The sequence below is a fragment of the Typopeltis vanoorti genome, chromosome 10, assembly GCF_054136105.1.
Source record: "Typopeltis vanoorti isolate ZY-2024b chromosome 10, IOZ_Tvanoo_1.0, whole genome shotgun sequence".
NCBI classification, from domain to species: Eukaryota; Metazoa; Arthropoda; class Arachnida; order Uropygi; family Thelyphonidae; genus Typopeltis; species Typopeltis vanoorti.
This window is the reverse complement of record NC_143558.1, coordinates 93,903,591-93,927,933: the sequence shown is the minus strand read 5'-3', so window position 1 is coordinate 93,927,933 and position 24,343 is coordinate 93,903,591. Positions and strand designations below refer to the sequence as shown.

Sequence of the window (24,343 nt, the reverse complement as noted above, 5' to 3'; positions counted from 1 at the left end):
TAAGTATGAAAGATTATTCGTAGACTCAGTCTCAGCTCAAAAAAACGTTCCAAACCTCAACAAATTTGAGTGCATGAGACTGCCCCAAATTTTGGGGACTTACATCATGAGAACATCAGCTCAATGGCCAAGACAACCTAATACAGCCCTCTGGGGGGGGGGGGGCACCATTAGGACTTTAGGAACAACAATAATTTCCTATCTTCTGCCTCATTTGCTTTTTGTAGTGCCTGCATGCACGTTCCATATTTGTATGTTCCCATGAAGATGGCAATGTGGCATTGCCAAAATATAGGAAGTATTTATTAACGTTTCTTTTAATTAATATTCCAGTATACATTGTAAATTTCTTAAATAATTTAATAGTCAGTTGCCAATGTATAAGCCTTTTTACAAGAAACATCTGATACATACCATCCCAAATCTCAAATCATTGCTTCATCATGCTGCAACTTTCATTATCTTTGGAAGCATCCAAATCAGGAATTGTTGAAGATCCAATAGGATCTTCAACAATACCCTCCAGAAAGATCCAGATTACATAATAATCACTCAGGCTTTAATAACCAACCTCACTCACATGAAAGTGGATACAGAACCAATGAAAACATGGTGGCCCACTTAAAATCACAAATAAAATCCTTTTCGCAGATCTACAGTCAGCAGAAAATTCAACAGAGGAACATTAGAATCTGACAACTTGAAGAACAGCTCAAGTATCTCCCAGAAGAAAGCCCTGAATATCATTCAGCCTTCCAAGCCATCCAAAGATACTCAGAATTATCGGCAAAAGGTGCCCTACTTAGATTGCAGCATACACAAATCTTTCAGATGCCCCCACAAAATATTTTTTCTCTTTGGAAAAACAATGCCAGGAAGCAAACTCCATCTCTGCTATCAGACTTCAAGATGGCAGCATCCAAGAAGATCCAAATAAACTCACTTCTGAAATCCTACAACACTACAAGAATATATACAGCTCTACAGGAACATCCCTTCATGCCATTCACCAAATACTGAAAGAAACAAAAAAAATCTCTGCAACAGATCAGAACCACTTAGAAAACCCAATCACTCTAGATGAACTGAAAACTGCATGCACAACCTTGCCAAAGAACAAATCTCCAGGACTTGATGGTTGCACAACAGAGTTTTTCCAAGTCTTCTGGAATCAACTCTGACCACTTCTTCTTAAAACACTGCAAGAAGCCTACCTCAATGGGCTCTCACAATCTGTCACGACCTCAGTAGCACGATTGATACCAAAGAAAGGAGACCACACAGATATCCGAAACTGGCGTCCAATCTCCCTAATTGTAAAATAATTTCCAAAGTTATAGCAAACCGAATAAAGCCAACACTGCCTGAAGTTATTGGCCAACATCAAACGTACTCTGTCCAAGGCAGATCAATATGATAACCTCCATTTAATAAAAGATCTCATCTGCGTTGCAAACAGCCAACATGAAAACCTAGTGCTCATCAGCCATGGTCAGGACAAGGCTTTCGACAGGGTAGAGCACGAGTACCTTTATGAAATCCTAAAGGCATTTGGCTATGGTCCTCTCATCATTGAAACAATGCAATTGCTATTCAGAGATGCGCTCTTCTGTTTAAAAATCAACAACAGGCTCACTCGCACTTTGTCATACTCTCAAGGGATCAAGCAAGGATGTTCTCTCTCTGGACAATTATACACACTGGCCATAGAACCCTTCTTAAAAAGAGTACACGACACCATCATCTCCGAATGAAGAGCATAATAGAGCCACATCAAAAAATAACCCTATCAGCATATGCCGATGACGTCACTGTAATAGTCCGAAATGAAGAAGAAATGACAGTAACCGAGGAAGCACACAGACTATATGCACAAGCCTCAGGGGCCAAATTAAACTCGGCAAAAACCACTGGCTTGTGGTCAGGCAGATGGAAGGCTAGAAATGATTCTCCGATCGAATGTACCTGGTCAAGTGAAGGACAAATATACTTAGGTGTGCACCTTGGCAACACCAAAATATATAACACACTGAACTGGACACAGCTGCACAACCATTTTAAACAGGTGCTAGGTAAATGGAACAGCATTCGTTCCATGTCTTTACTTAGAGGAAGAGTACTAATAGTTAACCAGACGGCTGCAGGTGTGTTATGACATACCCTCAAAGTACTCACCCCCCCCCCCCCGAAGAATTTCTCCACCACATTCACAAGGCAATCAAACGTTTCCTCTAGAACAATACTAACTGGACAACATATCCAGAACTCTGCAAGCCACTTACAGTAAGGGAGGTCAAGGCCTGATTTCCCTTGAAAACAAGATTATATACTTCAGGGTAATCTTCCTCCTAAAGACACTTGAATGCAATCATACTTATGTAACCACCTTCGATTACATCACAAAATCATCAACCAGAGGACTTACACTTTCCACAATCCTCCGAATGACCAGTTCTGCACCATCTCCTCTTAAACTACCTCATTTTACAGAGTGCTCTACAGCGGTGATAAAACAAAAAACTTCATCACACACTGACAGGATCAACAGAGGCAGCTGTACTTACAGAACCACTATTTTCAAACAGAAACATAACAAGTCTCACAACTGGCCAGCCCTTTCTTTTCCCTACATGGAACTGGGCAGGAATAAGAATCATAGGGGACCTCCTGACCCCGACCCTAAAGTGGAAAACATCCACAAGCCTGCCAATGAAGAACCCAAAAACTGAAAAGCAATATCAACAAATGCAAGCTGCTATTATAAAAGCCTATCCAGATATCGCTACACCTCAGGGAATCCGTATTCCTTCTAGAAACTGCTCGGAGCCGATATTTCATCTTGTATGATCTGAAGCCTCACTTCCAATTCTTCCCTCCAACTACAAGAAAATATGCCACTTCTTCATGTCAGTGCCTCCAACTTCACCCTTCATATATTCATCTTTAACCCTCTCATCTACAAGGCTGCATATGCCACTCAGTTTTCAGTGCGATCTTCCATATAAATCTAAGTGTGCAAAACCAGATTCTGACATACAGTGGAGACTATGGCATAACATCTTGCCAACTCCTACTAAGCTCTACAAATTTCAGCTCAGAGAAACGGATCTGTGTCTATTGTGCAAAGTTTCAGGTACCTTGGAACACAAATATCTAACCTTTCAGCCATACCACTTCCTGTTGTATTATTAATTTTAAGAAAATCTAGAAATCTTCCCTCAATTTGTATATTTTGGGTTTCTTCATTTTCTTTTATAGAATAACATTTAGCAAAAACTGCAAATTGTTTTTCGCTATGTGTAGTATAGAGATGGTGGAAGCACTAGATGAGTCGGGTACTCACCCTGGGCATCGTATTAAAAGGGGCACCTTACACTACTGACTTTCTTTTTTTACATGCAGATTGCATTCGCTGCACCGCAAACAAAGCGATGATCACCTATGTCTTAAATACTGCCTCTAGCACCTGTAACTACGCACACAGCCAAGAAGATTACTGGAATTTAGTCCATACATTAGAAAACAGACACAGAATATGCAATTTCCTCTTTATTTGTACTAAGGCCGTCTACAGCTTCTACCTAAAACACACAAGAAATAACCAGCACCCATCCATCACCAAATCAGCACAAACCCTCATGTATAGCCTACGTTGGAAATTTCAAAGCGGGCTTTCACTGGAACCTGATTACTACACAGAAACAAGAACTGTCGCAAAATTCATAGAGGAGTGGAATCCAACTGGTACCCTGTTCTGGATTGTCGACAACAATACACTTCATCTGAAAGATAACTAAGAGTGAAACTTTACTGTAATATTGATTCATTAATTGCATTTTCTGTATATCTGAAAGGAAAATCTTTCTTTCTCTGTAATATATATACTTATAATATGTAAACAGTCCTTTTGTTACCTATCTTCTAATGTATATTTTAACAAGTTAGATAAAAATAAAAAATAAAATAAAAAAAGAATATCTATCTATATACAGGTATCCCTCGATTAACGTGGTTAATTAATCCCTTGATGTTACCACGTATATCAAATCTAATAATCAATGGTAATAAAAAGTACAATTCATCCCTGATCGATTACTGCACTAATAGTTCATTTTATATGGTACTCTTTTAGGAAAGATAAAAAATGAATGCAAAGTAAATGTTTAATAAATGCTTGTACCTACATTATTTACTGCAATTTTTTTATCAAAAGAAGTTATCAAGAATCGTTTAAACAGTTTTAGTTTTTTTCTTATTGGCATAAATTCTATGATAACAAACAAAATAACTCTCCAGACCTCGGCAAAAAAGCAATAAAACAAAGAAAAAACACTGCAAATATAATACATGATGGTACAAATTAAGTGGATATTGAATCCAACGTTATTTCATAGCCGAATATAGAAACTACAAGTTTTGGCAGATGCAAGCATGACCAACCTTATGGGCAACCGTAGTAAAGGTGGAGTAAGCTCCAGATCACTTTTGCTTAGTATTTTCCATAAATGTAAAGCACATCTCCTAGAGGACATGTATGATAAATAAGTCTTTGGCTCTCTATTGTAATACATGATGGTTTATTTATATTTGTATCTGAAAATAAATAAAACCATCTTTAGATTTTTATTTATTTTTATTATTATTTATATTTGAATTAGATTATTCAAATATTCTAAAAATTATTGAACAAAAAAAAAAAAAAACCCCATACTATACTGACATCGGAGGTCACTGTATCTCTCAGATACAGTTTACTGTCAAATATCACAAACCTTTACATAATGTGTTAAACCAAACTGATCAAAAAAAAAAAAAAAAAAAAAAAAAAAAAAAAAAAAAAAAAAACAGTGCAGAATATCACTCTTAAGATATGAATGCATAGCTGCTCATGACTTCCAAGCTATACACTGAATTGTGTGAGAATATTTATATTAAGCATTTTGCATGTATCTGACAAATCAGCTGCGAGCTCCACAGGATTAAAGGTGCATTAATCAAAACTCTTGCCGTGTATATCAAGGGATTGCCACGATAATCAAAACCATGTTAAGCAAGGGATACCTGTATATATATATATGTATGTATGTATATATATATATATATATATATATTTTTTTTTTTTTTTTTTTCCAGTAAACAAGACTAAATATAAAATTTCTTATTGTTATAAAATACTAGTATTGCACCTGCAGATGGCAATTTAGCTTATGGTGCTTTACATAATGATAGGATTTACATAATTTTATTATCATTTTCTTTAATATCTTTACTCAAAATTGCACTATGATCTTAAACTAGCTCTGCAAACGATAGCAGCGTGCAAGATGTCTTGACTATGCAGGAAAAGTGCAGTGATTTTCAAAATGCACGTGTATTCAATAACTGAAACACATCACCTTCTGAATTAGTTCATATAAAAAATATATCACACCTGGATGATTGTCTAAATGCACAGAACAGAAAAATAGTGAATGGTTATATGAATAAATATTCTTAAATATTGTGCCCTTTCTTAACTATTCTTAAATATTTTATTCTCCCTATTAACTATTATGAGACTATATTCTAACTTATTACTACTAATAAGAGCTCCTATTACTACTAATAAGAGCATATTCTTAAATATGGTGCTCTTTCACCCTAACCATCCTATCCCAATTCTGTAATAATTAATATTCCATCTACAGAGCCTGTAGAGCACTATTTGTAATAAGAAAGAATATTAATAACTTTATACGGAATAAAAATTTTCAGAAAGCTAAAATATAATCGAAATATTAAATATATAAAATATTTCTTAAATTTTAACATACATTAAAGTACGTTTGTACTTTAAAACCTTAAAGTACAAACCATTAGGAAAAAGAAAACCAGGACGTCCTCTTAAACGATGACTTCTAAGGCCGGAACAGGCCATGCTAGGCCTAAATCCTTGATACGCATGATGATGATTTCTTAAATTTTTTAAAAAAATATTTTTTAAAAGAAATATATATTTTTGAATATTTCTTATATGGGAAATATTTCTTTTTTTTTTTTCCACATATCCATGATGAATATGTGAAATCATATATGATTTCACATATTCATCATGGATATGTGAAATCATATATGATTTCACATATCCAATTAATTTTTCCCACAATGAATAGTCTCTGCAATGAATTTGGGAAGAATATTTTTCACCCAAATTGTTTTCTGCTACATTAGATGTCTTTAGAATGCCTCGTGGTAAAACTATGGAATTAGCATGAACGGAAAAAATCTCAATCACATTTTGCTGTTGACATTGCTCCTTTAGCAAAACAAAGAAAAAGCTCAGGAAATGCTAAATGACCTTGATAAAGAAAGCAGGAAAAAAGGTTTAAAGATGAATTTAACTAAACCAAACTTATGACAAATTCAAATGAAACTGAACTAAAATTAAAAGATAATTGTATTGAAATTGTGTAGGGCTATATTTCCCTTGACAAATTATTTAGTTTTAAGGAAAAACAAGATAAAGAGATAAGCAGAAGAATCACACAAGGAAACAAAGCATTTAGGCAGTCCATCATCGTTTGTGATCAGATCACACAGTTTCAATCTCTGAAATTACCACTACTTTTATGTATAAAAATCAACAGTTAGGAGATTTACCTATAATGTCTAAAAAAGAAAGCTCTTTAATATATGTGTTATTACAGTGTTTATCTATGGAAGTGAGACATGGGCAACAACTAAAAAAAACAGGAAGATAGGTTGGGTGTGGCTCAAAGAACCTTGGAGAGAATACTCCACAAGAAAAAGGAATAGAATAAGAAATACTAGAATTAGAGAGATGACAGGAATAGAAGACCAGCACCCATCTCTATTTACATATTGAAAATGTTGAAAGTTTATTTTTCACTTGGTTAGAGTATAATAAAATTAGTTTAATCCTTTATCCAAGTGTGAGCAAACAAAGTTTACGCCTGAAAGTATCTTCAGGACTGGGGTAAGGTGGTACAACACTAGGACAACTCGTTGCAAAGGTGGAGCAAGTAACCAACACTCCTATCTCAGTATCTCCTATAATGCAAAACATATCTCCTTGTGGATATGTCTGATGTTATGCATTAAGGGAAGGGCCACTACCCAGACTAGTTTCCAGGCAGAAGCATTAGCAGGTCATCTCTACCTATAGGAGTTGCCAAATGGTGTGCCACCCTTTTTTTAATAAATTACTCTGGATTTAGAGAAGGATGTTGAAAGTTTATTTTTCACTTGGTTAGAGTAGCTTAGAATTAGAGGTTAGAGTTAGATAGCTCCCACTGAAGAGACCTCAATAAAGGTCGAAACTAGTCTGGGTAGTGGCCCTTCCCTTAATGCATAACATCAGACATATCCACAAGGAGATGTGTTTTGCATTATAGGAGATACTGAGATAGGAGTGTTGGTAGCTTGCTCCACCTTTGCAACGAGTTTCCCTGGTGTTGTACCACCTTACCCCAGTCCTGAAGATACTTTCAGGCACAAACTTTGTTTGCTCACACTTGGATAAAGGATTAAACTAATTTTATTACACTCTATTTACATAAATATGTAAATAGAGATGGTGCTAGTCACGTTAGCAGACTGCCAAATGAAAGGTGGACAAAATTAAGCAATGAGTGGATACCTAGAGAAGGAAAGATCGCCAAAGAACAAGATGGGTGAATGATCTACAAAGGTTTGGCATGAGGTGGTGGACATTAGCAGAAGACAGAAGTGGAGGTCTATATTCACCAGTGGATGAGAAGTGGTCAAAGAAGAAGTATAATTTGGTAAAGTTCGACATTCTGTAAAAGAAAGCAGCAAACATCTACAATTTGAATTTACAAATGCAGAAAACTTGCCTCCTCCTCAAGTGCCAAACAAACTTTTTGGTGTCACTTACCTTGCCAGATGATATCATGAAAACATCCCCAAAGATAAGTCAACCATCAAGTGATACGAAATAGACAATCTTAACTAACTACTTGGTATCGGTCTGCTCTTCCAGCTCTTGTACAATTGACCAAGGAAAATTACTTTCTAAATCATGAGCAATAAGCATAAACTGTGCCTGCTCTGATTATTTATCAAAAAAGACATCAGAAAAAATTCTCAATACCAAAAATTACCTGGCCCAAATGGTATTTTCCTCCTCAACTGTGCTAAAATGTGCACTTCAGAATTAACATCTATTCTATATTTCCTATACAGTCATGCTCCTCGGGTATCTATCTGATAGCATTTAGCAAGCCTATAAAAGGGAAATAAAAGTTCTCTTGTCCTCATCTCAATCCTCTCAATGGAAATGATCAACAGCCCACCATTTGTTCCACAGCAATCTCCTAACCAACCTTTACCTACCTTGGGGACATAAGCAATGGAAAGATTCAAAGACACATTTACAGAACATTTGGCAGAAGGTAGTCCATCATCCTTTGTGATCAGATCACACAGTTTCCTCTCTGAAATTACCACTACTTTTATGTTGCCAAAAAAAGTTTGTTTGTATGCGTGATGATAGTATGCATATATGGTTATCAGATAAACATCGCACTTTCAATGGAAAGTTAAAATTATATATATGAAGTGAATCTATAAGTCTGTGTTTTGTTCATAGTCAGTTGTTACAAATACTATTCACAAAGTGTTATTATTCACAGTATTCTTTATTATAGAAAGTACAAAATAAAAAGATAAGACATACCATAAAGTACCATTGTCACTTTTATCCAGGTTGGTAAACCTACTATACAATCTTTCAATCTGACTTGAAGAAACTGAAATACCAATTAAAAAAGTTTTAAACATGACCTTTTTTTAACTTTCAAAGTATGTGTTTAAAATTTTGTAATATTTTTTCTAAATAAATGTTCTAAATCATAAAAGTAATCAATTTCAATCACCATATACAATTTTATTAATATCATTCATCAGTAGCATTATTATTACTGCATAACACCATGGAATCAGGGGACTTGTTGTGAAAAGCTTCTACACTACATAACACTGCATGATCTGCATCTATACTACATAATTCATCATCTACACTATACAATCACCATCTGGACTACATAATTAACTAAATGCACTGCACCAACTATGGGAACGATTTGAAGGATAAAAAACCAGTTTCAGAAAAGGGGAGGGGACCAGCCAAATCTGTATGAAATTGCACAACTCACCTTCAACTGAAAAAGCCCATATAAAGATTCCTCTTGTCATCATGAGAACTGAACATAGATCTTTTCCAACTGAAGGATGCACAATTATTCTTCCAACAGCACTGTGGAGGAGGTTTTTATAGGACACTGGGTCTCATTTTGTTCTTTGAAAATTAACTTTTTTGTTCTGCTATTACCTACTAATATGCCATTGAGCAGTAACAAAAAACTCATAATAAGTTCGCCAAAAAGACAGTCATAAAACATCCTTTTGTTGCACTGATTTTTCAACAATGAAGTATTCATTATTTTCAGGCAAGGAATGGAGGGTGGTTGTTTTAGTATTAATACAAAACAGTTAGACATGAAGAAAGTGCCTTATGTCTGTTTTACAAGAATATAAACCTGTCTTATTATTAAGAGATCCCCAAGGAATCAGGGAAGGCCACAAAACGAATTCATTTTGAATTCATTCAAAAGCATTCCAGTCATAAGCCTTCTATAAAAGAAAAATCTAGCTCTCAGCCCTTTCAATTTCAATGGAGGCTCTCTTGATCATTTTCCACACTCCGTAAAATGAAAAATTCCATCCACTGGTATCCTGTATGACCATTTCAGAAGTTTGCAGGTCTATCATATCCAGCCCCCCCCCCCCTCTTCCTCTTGTCTCCTAGTGGCTGCAGTCCAAAAATTATCAATCTGTCTTCATAATTTGTATTCCACAAATCCAATAACATTTTTAGCACTTTCCTTTGCAGTCTCTCCACTGTATCAGAATCATAATGGAAACCAGGAGATCAGACCTGCACACAATAGTCCAAGTGTTCTTATCAAGCCTTTGTAAAGAGGCAAAATGATATCTTTAGATGTCAAGGTTCATTTCACCATTCCAATTATCCTGAGCTGTATTTGCAATGTTTGCTATATAGCCATTAAATATCAACTTCCTACCTACTAAAACTCCAAGATCCCTAGCTTTATCAGTTTCTTCTAGCATAATCCCACCTATAAAATATGACATTGGATATCTCATTACACCAAAGTGCACAACTTCACATTTACTAACACTGAACTGATAGCCATTTTCCATGTCCATAATTTCAGCCTATTCAAATCATTCTGCAAGTACTACGTATCAGCTGCATCCTGATTAGTCTGCATCATCAGCAAATAGCTATATGTCACCTGTCAAATTCTTCCCAATGCCATTAATGTACTTATTGAATAACAATAAACCAAGGACTGATTCTTGTGGTATAGTGCACAACTGGTTACCTTAAATCTTGCAGGTTCACATCTCCCATATACCCTTTTTGATGTCAGTCAGCCAGGATTATTCGTTATCCTTTTATCTATGCAAATTTATAATCCATTCCCATATTCTTTAATTTATGCAACAGTCTTCCTTCAAAAGACTTAGCAAAATCCAAAATTATCATGGTGCATCCATTTCCCTTATCTAACTAAACATTAACTTTATTACAGAATGTTAGAAAGTTGCTCAAACATGACTTTCCTTTAGTAAACCCATGCTGTTCTTGGTTTTACTAAGGAGAGGAGTATCCAAGAACAACCTCCCAATACTATGTGATTCATACAAATGGCAAACCTATTTTACAGTCATACTGAAATAAGGATTTTGAAAGGGAGGTAAAAACTTTTTTGAATGTCAAAAGTAGTTAACTTATTCAGTTGAAATGAGAACAGAAATCTACTGATGCATGTCAGTAAACATATATTAATAAATAATATTTAACAATGCAAGTATAATCTATAAATCCTACATCTAAAGAGTTGTCACAATGGACATCAACCATCCTGAAGAAATCACTGAAGGATTATTCATTACCACTAACCAATTTCTGAGATGTATTTTCGAGGCAGTGTACAGGACACTATAATAATAATACTATGCGATTAAGTTAACATCATTTGATTATTATCAACAATTTTCTTTCAAATTAATAAGGTGTCTGATCTGCAATACTGTCAAACCTTATATTTGGATGTTTTAAAATCACTACAAAATCAATCCACCTAAAACTTAACTAGATTTTAGTGGTCCTGTGGGAGTTCCTTCTGCCATCTTGACTTCAAACATCTTTTGCTGATCTTTCCTTTTCTCTTTAAGCAACCATACTGTGTCATATCAGCTCTGCTCACACATTTTGAATGCTAAGCCAAGCTCCTTTATAATATCATCATTTCTAATGATTCTGCCAATGATGACATATCCCCTCCCTTAACTTTTCTCAGAACTCTGATACCTGTGATCTCTGGTCTTTAATCATATGTTTTATTTCTAACCCAGCTATCAGATCCATAAGTTAAAATTGTTGGAAGTTTATTTTGCATTTGGTTAGACTATAATAAATTTAGTTTAATCCTTTATCCAAGTGTGAGCAAACAAAATTTGCGCCTGAAAGTATCTTCAGGACTGGGGTAAGGTGGTACAACAGTTGCACCGCCTTGCTACAGTCCTGTAGATATTTTCAGGAGCAAACTTTGTTTGCTCACACTTGGATAAAGGATTAAACTTAGGATTAAACTAAATTTATTAAAGTTAAAATTGGGTGGAACACTGACTTCTATATATCAATATTTAGCATAATAATTTCTCTCTTATTCCATATAAATTTATTCAGATGACTCTAGCATGCCAGGTTAATTCTGCTGTTTATTTCCATATTTAATTTGAAATCTTCACTAAAACTTGTACTTAGAGACAAAATAGTTTATTTTCCCATTCAGGATACAGCTAATGTTTTCAATATTCCTGCCTATTTTGACATTTTATTTCTGATTTTCATAAAGTCAGCAGTTAGAATGGAAAGAAGTACAGGAAAATGGTTCAATATTAAATCTGGTGTGAGACAAGGATGTACATTATCCCCTCTGTTATTCATTATCTATATGAATCACATTATGAAGTGTTGAAGATGTTAATGTCAGCTCTTTGCTTTATGCAGACGATGTTATACTTCTAAATAAATCCGCTACAAGTCTGCAAGATTCCCCGACTAAATTGAATAACTGTTGTAATAGATATGGTATCATCTCCTTTACTTACTTTCTTCAAATCAGTGTGTTAGTTTAGCTAATTCCACCCAATTTTAGCATTAGTCAGCAAGAAAAACAAAGCAATTTGTTGTATTTTTTTAAAAATTCTATTGTAAGGATGATTTTCTTCAAATAAAAAAAAAAAAATTATACATACATACATATATATATATATATATATATATATATATATATATATATATATATATATATATATATTAGAAGCTGATATTCGACCAGAAATGCTGAAGTATGGTGGTATAAGAGTCTTACAGTGGCTGCACTGCATAGTTCAGAAAGCCTGGACAGAGGGACGAATTCCCGATGATTGGAGTAGAGCTCTCGTAGTACCCACATATAAAAAGGGAAATAAAACTGAATGTGAGAATTACAGAGGTATTTCCCTACTGAGTGTTCCTGGCAAGATCTATACAAGTATACTTGAGAAATGATTGAGAAGAATTGTGGAAGAAAAGCTTGGTGAAGAACAAGCTGGATTCAGGCCAAATAGAGGCTGTCAGGATCAGATCTTCACTTTACGACAAATAGTCGAGAAAGCATGGGAATATAACAGAGATCTGTATTTAAGTTTTGTCGATTTGGAAAAGGCATATGACAAGGTGCCAAGAGAGAAGCTATTCAATACGCTTCAGTTACATGGTGTCAATGGGGCATTATATCAAGCAATACTTAGTCTTTATTTGAGTTGTAAGTCAGCAGTTAGAATTGAAGGAAGTACAGGAAGATGGTTTAATGTTAAATCTGGTGTGAGACAAGGATGTACATTATTCCCTCTGTTATTCATTATCTATATGGATCACATTATGAAGGAAAGTGGTATTAAACATGATATCAAAATTGGAGATGTTAATGTCAGCTCTTTGCTTTATGCGGATGATGTTATACTTCTAAATAAATTAGCTACAAGTCTGCAAGATTCTCTGACTAAATTGAATAGCTGTTGTAATAGATATGGTATGAAGGTCAGCAATAAAAAGACAAAGACAATGAAAATAGGCAGAATCATTGAAAATGTCAACTGTGTTGTGAATGGAGAACCTGTGGAACAAGTGAAACATATCAGCTACTTAGGCATGATTTTTACTGAAGATGGTAAATTAAATATAGAAATAAACAGAATCAGCAAAGCTGGTATGGTAGGAAGTCAACTGAATAAATTCATATGGAATAAGAGAGAAATTAGTCGGAACACTAAATTAGCTGTATACAAGACAGTGTTCAAACCAGTTTTGACTTATGGATCTGAGAGTTGGGTCAGAAGTAAAACACTTGACCAAAGACTAGAGACCGCAGATATGAGAGTCCTGAGAAAGATTATAGGCGTGAACAGATGGCATCAACGGCAATATCATATTAAAAACGAGGATATTATGAAAGAACTTGACGTTGTCAGCATCCAGGAATGCGTTAGCAGAGTTAATCTCAGGGTGTATGGTCACTTAAACAGAATGGGTGAAGAACGATTAGCAAAACAAGTGTTCTCTGCCAGGTTAGCAGGAAAACGACCCAGAGGAAGACCAAGATATAGGTGGATTGGTACGGTACAATGTGCCTTAGACGATAGAAATATAAGATCTGATAATGTTGGAGTCTTGACAAGTAACAGACTGATTTGGAGGAAAATTGTAGATAGGAAGTTAGCAACGATGTAAATTTTTCATGTAGTACTATCATATCCTGTATACCCGTTGAGGGTACATGGCAGGAATTTGATGATGATGCTATTTAATTTTTTACAGCAGTTCCTCAATTTAGTTCAAGAATTCTGAAGACTGACTTGCATTGAATCTACTTAGGAATGTATCATCTGCATAAAGTAAAGAGCCAAGTTAAATATCTGCAATTTTAATAATGGCCAAATGCCACTTTCTTTCATAATGTGATCTACACAGATGATGAATAGCAGTGGAGATAATGTGCATGCTTTTTTGATGTAAATTCAGGTATCGCACATCTGAATTTATCGCACCTTTCCTCCTCCAATTCTAACTGCTGCTTACAGCTCAAATATAGACTACGTATTCTGTATAATGTTCCATTTATTCCATATAACTGTAAAATTCTGAACAACTTTTCTCTTGCCACCTTGTCAAACCTTTTTCCAATCTTCATAACTCAAATCCAAATCCTTGTTATATAACCATAATTTCTCACCCATTTTTCTTAAAGTGAAAATCTGATCCTGAATTTGGCCTAAACCCAGCTTGCTCTTCTACAGCTTTAGCTTCCACAATTTTTCTTAGTCTTCTTACCTATAACATTCAGGAGGGAAATTGCGCTACAAATTCTCATATTCAGTTTTCATTCATTTTTTACCTCTCATTTTAGGGATGTTATGAATACTCTCCTCCAGTCGTGCGAGATGCAACTCTCTTACCAGGCTTTCTGAATTATGCAGCACAGGCACTATAAAAATTCTATATGCCAGAAGTATTCAGAATAAGGGAGAGGAGTTTTGGGCATTGGTTAGCTGAAATTGGCACAAAGCTATATTCATCAGTGGGACTTGGTTGACTGAGGATGATATAGAAATAGAATACAAAGGATATATTTTCTGAGAGGTCAAAAGGAAATAAAATTGGGAAGGGTTTTGCTAATAACAGCAGAACTGAAGCCAAAACAGAGCAGAAATACATCAGGACAAGGATGCAGGGGATAGTTCATTTCAGGTTATCTGGTGTGAGATAAAGCCAACAGGATGAAATATATAATTAGTTGCTGCTATAGGCCAGCAGGTATAAGGGAGAATGTAAATAGCATGCATTGACAAATTAATACAATAGGTGAAAGCTGAGCAATTGTTATGGGAAGGTGGGAGGATTTCAACTATGAAGACAGATGCTAGAAGGTAATTATCTAGCTAGCTGCTAAAAGATAATTACCTGAGACAGCACATAATACTGGGGACAAAGTTTGAGAGTACCAGATCTAGCGGTAACCAATCTAGATTATTCTTCCCAATTATAATCTGGACCATTGTGCACAGATCTGGTCACCTGGGTTCTGTGGGAATAAAGAGGTCGTAGAGATGATCTAGAGGTGCCAAGATTGTGGCAGATCTATGGAATTCTCTCTATAAGAATAAATTGAAGGTCTGTGGGCTTCAAACACTAACTGAAAGACAAAAAAAGAGTGGACATGATAGAAGCATTTAAGTTATTAAAGGGGTTTTACAGGACTGACACCAAAACACCTTTTTTCAATACCTGGCAAGAAGGGAGACAACACCATTGGAAATTGTATAAGTATGTGGTTAGCAAAAGGTGTTAGGACTAGATGTTTGCTTGTAAGGTGGTGAATGGGTTACTAAGAGTGGTTGTGAGTGCTTCATCAGTGAATGAGTTAAAGGAGAGGTATGATAAGTATTGTGTGAATAATGGGTCTCATGTGATGAGCTTCTGATTCCATAGAAATGCCCATATAATAATAATAATATTTGAGCATTTCTGTGTGACTAATATCCACTCTACCACTTTTTCTATTGTCATATCTTCCTGCTTCATTTAGTAAACTTTAAAAGTAATTCAACAGACATCTAGAATATCTTTATCTTCAGTTTTCATAGTTTTCTCAACATTGAGCTTTCACTTTCTCTTTTATATTTTTACCTAAATCTTCCTGTGATTTTTGTTCAGCAACTTTTACACACTGCTTTGCTTCTTTATTTTATTTTATATATATATATATATATATATATATATATATATATATATATTTTTTTTTAGAGCATATGCTGACTTAATTGCTTTCAAGTAAGTCAGAATGGACCTTTATATGCTTTCTTCTTTTCCATGACTGCCTCTAACTTCTGGACTTCCATAGTTATTTTTATATCCTTGCAGACATTTCATCACATGTCTCAATGGCTGAATCAATCAATATTTCTTCAAAGTCTACTATTACTATTACTAGTGAGTCTCAAAAATTTCATTCTTGTTTTCAAACTCTCGTGTTTCTTAAATTTGAGTCCATAGTTCACCTCTAAAAACTGCTCCGGTAAGAATTTGCTACGAAAGCTGATTCTTAATGACACTACTTTTTAATTTGATATTCTATTTTATTCAGTTCAAATCTAAATGTTGATCACTTCCTATCATATTTGTATCCTGAATGACCATGAAAATATATCACCATCAACAATATCACATCACAGAAAAGTCAATGGGACTTTCTTATTTTTCATGTCTTTTCTCCATATGAATTTTTGCATATCTTTATGGTGGAACATGGACTAGTTATGACTAGTCCATGTCCTAACCAGAAATCCAACAGGTATTTACCATTATCAGCTTTGCTCTTTTCTCTGAAAATTTTCCCAACACAGTTTTGAATGTCTGCTATTCATTTTCTACCATGCTGTTTAGATCTCCAATAATTACCAACATTTCCTTTATGTCAGATGACTTCTCTAATGATTCAAAAAGCTTCTATTTTTTTTCTCGGTAGTACCTTTTGTGGGAAATAGGCAGAAATAACTTTCATTGACCAATTCTAGATTTTGGCATTTGCTCACACTTTCTCAATATTGCCTGCCATTAAAAAAATATTATTCTCATGTTTAATGTTGAATACTATGGTTATTATTTCCCTGATCATTATTGCCTAAATATAACATCCTGTCTTTGTATTTAGGAGAATCTCACCTATTTGTCTTCATTTCAGTTACTCCAATTATGTCAGTCTGATACCTCTCTAAATCTTCTGTTATGTTGTGATGTTATGTTGGAGTTGGTTTCAGTGGCAGACTTTGTACTGTTCAACCTTGTAGCCTGAAAAAAAAAAGAGTAGGCCTTGTTTAATTATGAGACCCCAGCTGACATGAAATTCCATCATGGTGTGTCATCGTTTTTTTAGTCAATAAGAATACAATTTGGTTAGCTAAATCCCAAATCTATGCCACTCCATCCTTGTTTGTTCAGAATCCAGATGGATACCTATTAACGGGGTACACAATAACAAGATGAGAATGAACATTAGGTCAGAAGCTTGGTCAGTTCTCCATATTCCTTAAAAGGTTATGTGGAAGTTTCATCCCAGTTATCTGGCTTTAAGCCACCACGTGTTTAAAAAGTTCCTTACTATTACTTCATTTTCATAGAATTTTGCCACTGATGACATCTATGTGTTTCCCTGGCTTCTCAGAGATAAAATTGTTTTATTTCTAATCCAACTGAACCAAGGAAACACTGATGACATCTATGTGTTTTTCTGATTCTTCTCAGAGATATCATAACTGTTTTATTTCTAACCCAACTCTCAGATCCATAAGTTAAAATTAGTTTGAACATTGACTTGTATACTGCTAGTTTAACTGACTGATTTTTATCTTCTTCCATATAAATTTATTTAACTGGCTCCTCATAATACCAGCTTTGCTTATTCAATTGCCTATTTAGCCTTGAAAAACCATGAAATGGATATCATAATGAAAAAAAAAAAAAAAAATGTACTAAAGTTATACAAAAAGAAACAAAGTGTGCAGCTTTCAAAATGAATGGTAGACTCAAATGTACAAATATTATCAAACTTTGAAAACAACAAACCTTGGAAAATTCAGTGATAAATGTTGAAAACACTGATTTGGCAAGAGAGGCCCATTTGGTAAAGTTGTTTGTCAACAGCAAAATGCAAAATTCATGTTATGCAGAAGTTAAAGGGGCAGTCCTAAAAAGAATAAAACACAATGAAAGTGGCTAGCAAATAAGCCTACATGTGACATGAGAGAATACAAATAAAATGTAAGAAAGCAATGTCAGAGTAGCTAAGCAAATCATCAGACTGGTAAAGAATACAGAAGATAAGTACCATGCATGTAGCAAATTGTTCTGAAGGCTATTTTAAAAAAAAAAAGGCTAGAAATAGAGTCTGTGTGTGTATTGAAAAAGGAATCAGAAATTATAAAGGTGACACTAAAAGTTAATGATTTTTTGGTTATATGAAGTAATTACTTGGAGTGATTATTCAATGAGATAAGCAGTGATAGAACAGCAGCAGAAAATAGGCATTGGATATGAGGCAGAAGTGAGCAAAAGAGTTAATAGTATTAATTGGTACAAATGATTTGAGAAAGGACAAAGAGCATGTCAGAATGGATATCAGGAGGCTGCTTAGAAGGATAAAAGAGAATAGTGTGACAGGAAGGGTAGCCAGTGTATTGCCTAGGTATGACTGTGGTGAAATGAGGAGGAGAGCAAGGATTATGAATGCAGTTTGTTAACGTGTGGAATGAGTTTGAGGGACAAAGTGACTGTATGAGAGTGATGGACTGCATTTGAGTGGTTATGGTGTGAGTCGCTTGGAGAGACTACTGCTGTAAGGTAGAGATGTGAATAGAGAATAGAGAGGACTGATGTGGAAGAGCAGGAGAATAAGACAGGAGGGATTGAAGCGGTGGATATGAATGGGGAAGTGAGTGGTATGAGTACAGAAAATGAGAGAATGGGTGTGCAAGAGGAGCAAGGAAATGGGGAGGCTGAAGGTGGACAGAGGTACACAGCGTGAGAAAGGTGGATGCTCCAGGAGGAGGTGAGAGCATGTGTAGGCAGGAAAGGAATGGGATGACCAGGGATCAGGAGGAAACAGTTGGAATTGAAAAGGGTTCTAAAATGAAGAAGCAGAAAGGGAAATGGCCCCAGTCGAGCATGGAGAGGTCACATCGAGTGAGTGGTATCAGTGGAACTAGCTGTAGATCCAGAAATAAGCTGTTGTGTTTGTATACAAATGCTAGAAGTATAAGAAACAAGGCAAATGAAATGGTTGCACTAATTGTGTCTGTTCGCCCAAAGATTGTTGGAATAAGTGAGACATGGTTGGAAGAGGATGACATCCTGACAGAAATAGAGATGGAAGGGTACGATGTGTTTCGTGAGGATAGAAGGGAGAGGGAGTGCTATTGATGATAGAGAAAGAGTTAGGTCCATACAAAGTAGAGATACAAGACGGAAATAGTGCCAGTGGTTTTGAGGCAGTATGGCATAAGATAGAGGTGAATGGAATCAAATACTTGGTGGGATGTTGTTATAGACCAGGTAATGTGGATGGTGGTGGTGATAGTGAAATGTATAGTCAAATTAGCGAAGAAAATAAGAAAAGGGTGATCATTATGGTGATTTTAATTATGGCAATATAGACTGGAATGATGAGATAGCAACTGGAAGTAAAGAAAATGAGTTTCTTGAGTTTTTGAGGGATAGCTACCTCAGACAGTATGCAACAGAGGGCATACGAGGATTAAGGGTCTTGGATTTGGTCATCTCATCAGAGGATGTAATTATAAATGAGGTGTCAAATCATCCACCAATTGGTGAGAGTGACCATGAAGTGATTACCTAAGTGGTTGCCAGCAGTGCAAGGACCCCTGTGAGAAAAGGGTTTATGTGGAACTACAAGGGGGGGGGGGGTGATTATGAAGAGCTCAAGAGACAGCTTGCGGGTGTAGCGTAGAATGAGGAGTTAGCTGGAAAAGAGATCAATGCAGCTTAGAGGATTTTCAAAACCTATCTAGTAGATGCAATGTCTAAATGTATTCCAAGGGTGAGAAGGTTAAATAAAGTAGGTGTGAGATGGATGAATAAAGAGATTAAGCATGTGATACAGAGAAAAAGGGCATTGTGGAGGCAGCATAAGAGAAGTGGAAATAACCAATTTCATGAGGTCTACAAAGACCAGGCAAGGAGGGTGACTTGGTTGATGAGAGTAGCTAAAGAGAGCCATGAACAGCAGTTAGCTAATGAAGCCAAAAAGAATCCTAGGGAGTTCTTTCAATATGTAGCCAGCAAAAGAAAGAATGATTATGGAAGGATGACATTGATTGGAGAAAATGGTATAAAGACAGCTGTTGCAGAATGTGTGATGGAGATACTTAATCAGCAGTTCATAAAGATCTTTCAATCTTGTGAATGTGACTTCATGGAGAGATTGAGAGCAGTTGATGATAGGGAGGAGAGACTGACTGTAAGTGAGCAAAAGGTGTTTGGGAAGTTGAGTAAACTAGATGTAAATAAGGCTGTGGGACTTGATAATATATCACCGCATATTCTGAGGGAATGTGCCAGGGAGTTGACACCTGCCTTGACATATTTTTTTAATATGAGTCTTGCACTTGGTCAAGTTCCTAAGGAGTGGAAGGAGGGCAATGTGCCACTTCATAAAGGAGGTGATCAAACTCAAACTATAGGCCTATCTGTGTGTCAGGTGTTGTGGTTAAGTTGTTGGAGAAGCTTGTGAGAACTAGGATCCAGAGTTGGGTTGACAACAATGGTATTATCTTTGATGGACAGCATGGATTTGCTAAAGGGAGGTCATGTTTTAGTAATCTACTTACTTATTACAATAAAGTGACTGCTTCCTTGGACAGAGGAGAAGGATACACAGTAATATACTTGGATTTTGCAAAGGCTTTTGATAGAATACCTCATGATAAGTTGACAGTCAAACTAGAGCAGATGGGGTTGGATATTAGATTAGTGCATTGGATTGAAGACTGGCTATCTGATAGGTATCAACAAGTTGTGTATGGGGGTGCGATATCCAGGAAAAGGAGTCACTAGTGGAGTGCCTCAGGGGTGTGTTTTAGGGCCATTACTGTCTAACTTGTATATTAATGATATTGGGAAAGATTTGGATGGAGATATTCAGCTGTTTGCAGATGATGCAAAGTTGGGACAAATCATAAAGAGTAGTGAAGATGTTGTGGTCTTACAAGAAGACTTGAATAAATTGAGTGATTGGGCACGGAAATGGGGATGCGAGTTCAATGTTACAAAATGTAAGGTTTTAAAATTTGGAAAACAAAGATGGGATGCAGAATTTATGCTTGGTGAGAATATATTGTTGGAGGTAGAGGAAATAAGAGATCTGGGGGTGATAGTGGATAAGGATCTAAAATTTAGGGGACACATCGCCAAAATTATGAAGACAACACAAAGGCTTCTGGGAATGATGCAGAGGACACTGACTTGTAGAAGTAGGGAGATTCTTGTTTCGTTGTATAAGGCTTTGATTGGGCCACACATGGCCTATTGTGCCCAGATTTGGTCACCGGGTTTTCAGAAGGATGACAAGATGTTTGAAAGGGTACAAAGCCAATCGACTAAGGTTATTTCTGACCTCTGGAATGTCGAGTATGAGGAAAGATTGAGAAGATGCAATTTGCAGAGTCTGGTGGACAGGAGAAGGAGGGGAGATATGATAGAGACCTACAAGTTGGTTGTTATAGGATCAATGGTGGAGAAGTTCTACAGAGAATAGTGGGAGATCAGGGGAGAACCAAAGGTTGTCCCTGGAAACTGTATAAAGAGGGTGTGAATAGGGGAGTGAGAGGTGAATTTTTTCGTGCAGAGTTGTGAATGATTGGAATGCCTTGCCTGAGAGTGTGGTGTATGCAAGGAGTTTGAGTGTGTAAGACACGGTATGATGAGATGTGTGTGTGTGTGTGTGTGTGTGTGTGTGTGTGTGTGAGAGAGATAAAAGGACCTCCCAGATGAGTCTGACTCCATGAGGTCTTGGGGTAATAATAATAATAAAATACTAATAATTCAAAAGGGATGTCAGTCAGGGTACATATCAATACCTAAATTAAAAAGTCTGTGGAATACTCCCTACAAGGATAGATTGAAGGTTTGTGGCTTACAAAGTTTAGATGACAGGCTGAAAAGGGGGGACACCGAGGGGGAGAGGGGGGGCTTACAGCTAATTAATGCAACTGGGTTGCCACTCCTTGCTGCATCCCCTAAGGGAAGTATTTCTGACTGTAGTCCATGTGTCTTCACAGGGCTGATTTGCATGTTCAGGAAGATGAAAAACCGGAGTTTCCGGGAGGAAAAAACCCCTACCTCCGTATGAGACCGGCTAACTCACCTTTAATCGAAAGAGACCAGATAGAAGTTCCTCACGTCATTGATGGGAATCGTACTCAGGTCTTTCCAACCAAAGGGCTTCATCTGTACTGACTGAGCTATGGAGGCACAATAAAATTGATACAAGTGAAATTTTTCAATATAGAAATTTTTCAAAACTAGGAGTCATCCGTAAAAGTTGTGTAAGAACGTGGTTAGTAGGGGTATGTGGACCAGATCATTTGCATGGACAGTGGCGAGTGATTGGAAATGGATTGACAGAACTGGTTGCAAATTCCCTGATGATAGCATTTGTGTGTATGATGATTGATTTGAGTCTCCCGCGATGAGTCTCTGGATCTCGTGGAGAATGCTGTAAAATAATAAGAAGAAGAATGGGTGATGCTCAACCAGAAATGTTCAAATATGGTAGTACAAACATCTTATATGGCTATCTAATGAAAGTTTCAGATAACATTTATGCAAATTGAGAAGAGGCTAAGAAAAATTGTGGGAGAGAAAAAAAGAAACTCTGAAAGGAATCAGCTGGATTCATGCCAAAATAATGGTTCTCTGGATCAGATTTCACTTTAAGAGAAATAACTGAGAATAGCAAGGATCCGAATTTAAATTTGTAAATTTCGAAAAGATGAAGTTGTACAAAGTACTACAATTATGTGATATTAACAGAATATTAAATGCTGACTTACAAGACCGAAAGAAAACAGAAAGATAGTTTGATTTAAACCAGACGTGAATATGCACAATCTCTACTATTTTTATCTTCTATATGGATTACATTATGAAGGAAAGTAGGATTTAATCTGACATTAAATTAGACTTTATGCAATGACATATTTAGGAATATGTCATTGCATAAAGACTTGACTCTTTATGCAATGACATATTCCTAAATAAATTTGGTACAAGTGGTCAAAATTCCCTAACTAAAGTAAATGATATAACAAATTTAGTATAAAAATCAGCAACAGAAAGATAAAAACTATGCATATAGCTAGTAGCAGTGGAAACTACATTCTTATTTGAAAACTTAAAGCATATCAGCTATTTAGTCTCTAGCAATGAAAATTATACATGAAAATAGATAACAGAATAAGCAAAGCTTACCAGCTTTGCTTATTCTTATTATGGTGGTAAGCTAAATGATAAATGTAGAATAAGGAGGAAATTAACTTGGATTGAGTTGCTTTTGATTTATAGCCAAAAACTTGACATTGTTAACATTCAACAATGACTGAGGAGAGCTAATCTAAGGTGGCATGGTGACTTAAACAGAATAGGAGAGGAAAGATTAGAAAAACATGCCGGGACAACCAGTGGGTCAAGATCCAGGTGGGTGCAATTAAAGTATACCTCAGAAGATCAAAATATAAAACCTGACAATATGGGAGTTCTGACTAATAACAGACTAATTTGAGACAAAGTTGTAAGAGGAAGTTACTTAAACAAGATAGGACATGCCGGAACAACCAGTGGGTCAAGATCCAGGTGGGTGCAATTAAAGTATACCTCAGAAGATCAAAATATAAAACCTGACAATATTGGAGTTCTGACTAATAACAGACTAATTTGAGACAAAGTTCTAAGAGGAAGTTACTTATAATGTATTCTTAATCATGTAGTACTATCATAGCATCCTGTACTTTTTTTTAAGGTTACACGTGGTCAGCATTCATACTGAAGAAATTATGGAGACAACACATGTGTTAGAATAATTACTTAAACTATAGGAAAGTAACATTTGAAGTTTCAACCTCTGTATTGAGGTCATCATCAGGAAAACTAAATATGTATAAGATAAAAGCTACATGACACCACTATATAAAAATAAAATGAATCTAAATGATTGTTAATTATTTGACCTAGCCTGACTCTTGTGGAAAAATAATAAAATAAAAAAGTTAAAAATAAAATTAAATTAAAATAAATTAAATTAAAAATTACATAAAAATAAAAAAATATTCAAAAACCAAAGATAAGTAGAACTACACTAAACATTTCTAAAGGTCCTCTCATACTGAGATCTGTTTGTTGCTATACAGATTGCAGATTGGTCATTCATATTCTTGGAATAATTACTCCATTTTTGATCAGGTTCGGATAATGCTCAAGCATTTCACACGCTTTTTTGAATTTTCTTTCAAACCAGGTTTTAATGCTGAAGCATTATCCAAACCTGAACAAAAATGATGAATTAACCATTCCAAGAATATGTAGGATCCATCTGCAAGAACAAACCAAAACAGATGA

The 24,343-nt window shown here is 35.6% G+C and overlaps 1 protein-coding gene across 2 annotated transcripts in view; it reads right to left on the bottom strand.

Annotated features, from left to right (window-relative positions):
- elm (calcineurin like EF-hand protein 1 elm) overlaps nt 1-24,343 on the bottom strand; it is a 74,246-nt gene that overhangs the window by 30,754 nt on the left and 19,149 nt on the right. For both annotated transcript variants that reach the window (XM_090398924.1, XM_090398925.1), the window contains one exon: nt 8,699-8,771. In XM_090398924.1, the coding sequence (XP_090255050.1) occupies nt 8,699-8,771 (73 nt within the window). The remainder of the gene's footprint in view (nt 1-8,698; nt 8,772-24,343) is intronic.